At 35.3% G+C, this 5232-nt stretch overlaps 1 protein-coding gene across 1 annotated transcript; it reads left to right on the top strand.

Annotated features, from left to right (window-relative positions):
- Positions 1-460: 460 nt before the first annotated feature.
- On the top strand, positions 461-4310 carry HINT4 (histidine triad nucleotide-binding 4). The gene is made up of 6 exons (XM_006838096.4): positions 461-598; positions 873-919; positions 2610-2686; positions 2872-2938; positions 3809-3886; positions 3998-4310. Exons 1-6 carry the CDS (start codon positions 536-538, stop codon positions 4089-4091), a joined length of 426 nt encoding a protein of 141 aa, XP_006838159.1. The 5' UTR covers positions 461-535; the 3' UTR covers positions 4092-4310.
- The last annotated feature ends 922 nt before the right edge of the window (positions 4311-5232 follow it).

The following is a 5232-nucleotide window of genomic DNA, read 5'->3' as shown; positions in this document are numbered from 1 at the left end:
AATCGAATAGTGACTTGTTCCTTCATATCGGGTTCATCCTAATCATCATCGATCATATTTACCGGTTTCTTATCTTTTACAAGTAATGCTTTGTGTTGGCATTGACGTACCAATAAATCTTGCATTTTTAATTTCAAAATTATCTTTCCCATTAAATTTTTCTACCTCAAACTTGTGAGATGTCATTTTTTCAAAAATACTACACTAATTCCTTTAACATCAATATCATGCAAATTAATTGGACAGTGTAGATTTTATATAATTCTCGAAAGCGGAGGATTGGCATGATTGATTAGAAATAATTGGACGGTGTAGATTATAGCATCTTAATAAGGATAAACACGTAAATAATTTAAATGATCAGGGGCAATTTCGGCCTATTTCACAACACAAATTAGGGGGTTTCCGTAATTTATCTCCCGCGAACATAAAAAGGAGGTAGGATATTTTCGTTATTTAGAATCAGAGTTAGGAGCACTTAGGTCATATCTCCATATAAATTTCCGGACGAAGCGTTTTTGGTGAAAGGAGAGCGATGGAAGGGTGTTTGTTCTGTAAAATTGCCCGATCTTCCACTTCTACCCCTCTCCTCTACTCTGTCGGTCATACGCCTCTCTTTCTCTCTCTAAATTTTGGGAACCCCCTTCTCTCTCTAAAATTTGAAAACCACATATATATATATATAAATATATAAACCCTCTCTCAATCTCTAAATTTTGAAAACCCTGTCACTCTCTCTCTAAATTTTCAAAACCCTGTCACTCTCTCTCTAAATTTTGAAAACCCTGTCACTCTCTCTTTAAATTTGAAAACCGCCCCCCTCATCCCCCTCTCTCTCTGGAGTTCTAATATATGGAATTCTCATTTTACAGGATGATAGGGTCGTTGCTTTTCATGATAACAACCCCTCGGCATTTTGGTAAATCATATATTTTTGGTTTTGAAATCTTGTTTTTAGTCAGAAGAAACGTTTCGCTTGACATTAGGGAATAACCTAATACTTCCGTTGCGTTACTATTCTAGCTCTGAAAACTGCGGATTTATTCAACAGATGCATTGAATTTGATCCAAATCTTTCCTTTGTTGAATATAGTCAGTATCTAATTTCGTATAGCTAGTAGTTTTTCTTATTGAATTTGAGTTTTTTTCACTTGATTTAAATGGGTTTTTCGATACATATTGAGGATTTAGCTAGATTTCTTTGATAAGTATACAAATTGCTTCATGTTAGGAAATTGCAGATGTTGGGTTAACTTGTAAATGACAATCACAGAAGTGTTATTGTGGCTATGATCCTCTCCTTTTACATTATCAAATTTTGGTTTCATATTTCGTTGTTTGAAAGCTCATTTTCCATGAGCAATCTATTGTTTTTTCTTATTAAATTGCTTTGTTTTGATTTTCTCTTCCCTTTTCGACTTTGTTCTTAGTATAGTCCGTTAATTGAGTTCATCTGTCTTTTAATGATCAGGATTGGGGGAAATGTATTACCTTGATGCTTGGAAATAATAATTTAATTGTTCTTAAATGGCATGAAACTGATCTTTCTCAAGAGTTACAGCTAGTCAATTTGAAATTGGCCTATTTGTACTCTCCACTACTTCTTTCTCAAGAGTTACAGCTCGTCAATTTGAAAGTGGCCTATTTGTACTCTCCACTACTTAGATACCTAGCTGTGTAATGTTATTAATCGCTTGCCATGTTATTAATTGCTAGCGGACGCCAAATAGTTGGGATAAGGCTCAAATGACGATGATGTATTTAAAGTCTGAAGTATACATAGTTATAAAATGATATTTATTAGAGAACATACCTATTAGATTAATTCAAGGGTTTGGGCTTTCCGTCCATTGGATCTTTATTAAAGTGGAAAGTGGAAAATTAGAAATTAAAAGGTGACCTGACCAACCCAAGTGAGCCAGTGCAACTGATCATTCCCCTCTAGGATATGGATTAAAGGCCTTATATCTGTTTATTGAATTCTTTCCTCATGATCGAAGAATCTCATCACATATGGAACTTTACTGAGTCTTGGAGGAATATGGTTATATCCCCTGAAGAATATGATTTATTCTAGATGAGTTTTCTTGCTAAAAGTCTTAACAATAGGACCACCACATAATTACCTTTAATGGGATTCCAACCAAGCCAGTGATATCATTGTGAGTTAAGGGGGGAGATCATAAACAGCTAGGACTGCAGCAAAGCTTTAGGTCACTTGCATATCGGTTTATGCCCTGATTAAGTGAGCTGCTTTGAATTGACTAGGGATTTTTTTTTTTTTTTGGGTTAATTCAGTGGGGATGGGGTCCCTACCCATGGTAGGAATAAAACTCAAGACCTCATGTTGTAGAAACCTGCCTCCCTAACCACCTAGCCTTCAACCCATTCCTAATTGACTAGGGATTGCTTTGTTTAGAAAAGTAGAATGATAGGAATGTATAATTGCTTTTGGGAGAGAGAGGTTTTTCTTTATAGATATGGTTTTAGCCATAAGTCAACAACTTATGTTGGATGGCTTCTTTTCACTTCTTTCTGAATTTTTATACCCCTTTGTACTACCTCTTTTGATGTAAAACATATTATTATCTAGTTTGACAATTTGGCAGCCACTTCCTTGTTATTCCTGTTGAGCACATTGCAACTGTCAAAGATCTTCGGAGGAGCAATGAACATTCTCTCTTAGGTATGCTGGACTTTCTGGGTAGTAAATATACTAGTTTTGATATGCAACTTGAGCTGATTTTTTTTATGATGACAATATAAGAAATACTTTGGGTTAGTTGAGCAACTGTATATAGAAGATTCTATGGCAAATTCCAAGGCTTTTGGTGTTTGTTGACACTTCTCATTGCTATAATTTCCTGGCAGTGAATCACATGCTGAATGTGGGCCAAAACTTGTTACAAAAAGATGCACCTGAGGCCCCAGAATATAGGTATTGCTTACTTCAATGCATCAGCATGTCATGTTCTCCTTGTCTGAATGTTATGTCCATAGAATTTGTTGGTTTGTTCATTTCAAGGCAGAAAATGAGTGACTTAAGAGTAACTTCTCCAAAAACAATGCTTCCCTCAAGAAGGTAAACTAGAGCGATTGAAAAATAATGAAGGCTTTAATGCAATACTGAGAACTGTTTTTCTTCTGATATGTAATAAATTTCCAAGGAAAACAAAATTGGACTGACCCATATAGTGGTCAGTGATAATTTCTAATCTTAAAACAATACCCAAATAGTTTTTATTTTTTTGAGAAAACTAGTTGATCTTCATGTAATTGATAATTGGACCTTGCCCTTCACATCCTTGGGAATACCTATAATAGGATTAAGATTTCATTTGTTGCTTCAACAGGATCATGTGCTTGGTGAATATTTTAGGTGATCAGTCCAAGTCTCTTGGATCATAAAGATGGGGAGTAAGACCTAGATAAAAGCCATAATTATGGCCTATTTCTATTTTTTGATAATTATAGCTTTTGCCAAGCATATATGAGGATCTGGCTTTAGTCTAAAATATTAAATTTGAAAATTTCAGTCCGAAACTTCCACTCAGCATTGTAAGATAGGGTGATCTATGGGAGGTGATCCTTTTAAGCTTTTACGTTAGTAACAACATAAATATTTGAAAGCTTCATGAGAAAATAGCCATTGTTCGTTTTGGATACTGGGGCTAGAGATTCAGGATTAGGTTCAAAAATGCCAAAATTTCAATGAGACACTGTGCTGGAGAGAGAGAGAGAGAGAGAGAGAGAGAGAGAGAGAGAGAGCGTCCTTTCAAGAACATTTAAATCTTTGGCCTGCTTGCAGGTTTGGCTTCCATCAACCTCCTATGAACAGTGTTGATCACCTCCATCTCCATTGCTTAGCACTTCCATATATTCCAAGGTAGCTCAGCCTTCAGCTTTTAATCTTAGACCAAAAGGTTTCTTTTCCAATGAAACCGGACATTGCAAATGTGGATTACATTCTCACCCATCTTTTGGAAAATTTATGCAGGTGGAGAAAAATTAAGTATGTGTCCTTAGGACCCCTGGGGTTCATAGAAGCAAGGAAGTTGCTGGACAAATTGAAGCCATTAAACATGGGCTAATGAACCCTCTATAACAGCACCTGTACTTCATGAATCATAAATTTTGTGCAGTTAATTGGCTTGCTCTCATTTTGAAAGAGAACATGGGGGTGCTACAATTTGATTTTGTTCAAATACTTTGTTATCTACCATAACATAACTTATATTCAGGCAAATAACTTGGAACAAGTTGCCATTGCTTTCCAATGGACTATATAACATATTCAGGATTTTTTTTTCGATCTGACTCCAGGGGTTTAAACACTAGACATTTCAATTGAAAACCATCAAATTTAGTTTTATGGGCTTCAGCCTGATAGTTTAATGCATTATGGGCAGCATCTTAATAGAAACAAACTTCAAACAAGATAGTAAAGTGTATTACTCTTTCCTTGTTGGTAGCATTACTTTCACACCTATAGTATCAGAGGATCGAGTCGGTAGGAGGGAAAAAGGAAAGAGCAGTACACTTTTTCATCTTGTTTGAATTTTGTTTATATTACATCTGATTGCATTCTTTGCCGGCAGTACAGTTCACAGGAAAAAGGGTTGACCTTTTACACAATGCAATGCGGGAGAAGTTTGTATGAGGTACCCACTTTATATTATACAAATAAGGTTACAAATAAGGTGCAGTGGTTTAAAAATCTATATTCAACCTTAATTATAAAATTGAAATTTTATAAACAATGCAAATCAAACAGATCTATATACACTTAAAAATCTTGAAATAGACATTTAAGATAACTTGTTACAAAATGTATTATGTTTAGTATTTAAAATTCTTTTTTTTTCATTATATCCATACATCTCGAGGTCAAAATGATCAATTGGTAGATTTTCCAATATCGGAAGCCCTCTTTTCTACTCGATATTTTAGGTGTTCATTTTTTTTTTATAATATAAGGTTGCCACCTTATATGAACTCATTCAAAATGTTGCTTATTTGTGGTGTCTTGCGGTAGAGAGAACAACTGGTATGTGACTCTAACTCCCAAACCACAGAGCATTGATCACAAACACCCTCTCATGCATTGCACCCAAGTTTCCCAAATTCGGGTGGAGCCTAGGGTGTCGAGGATGCAAACGCCGTTCTGAGTTGAAAGCCTGCTACTAAAAAACCCTAAAAGTAAAATCATCAAATTGACTGTCCAAAACCTAC

Source organism: Amborella trichopoda, chromosome 13 (genome assembly GCF_054954075.1).
Source record: "Amborella trichopoda isolate Santa Cruz 75 chromosome 13, AtrichopodaSantaCruz75HAP2 v2.0, whole genome shotgun sequence".
Lineage (NCBI taxonomy): Eukaryota > Viridiplantae > Streptophyta > Magnoliopsida > Amborellales > Amborellaceae > Amborella > Amborella trichopoda.
Note: the sequence above shows the minus strand (reverse complement) of the source record. Positions and strands in the feature narration are given on the sequence as shown.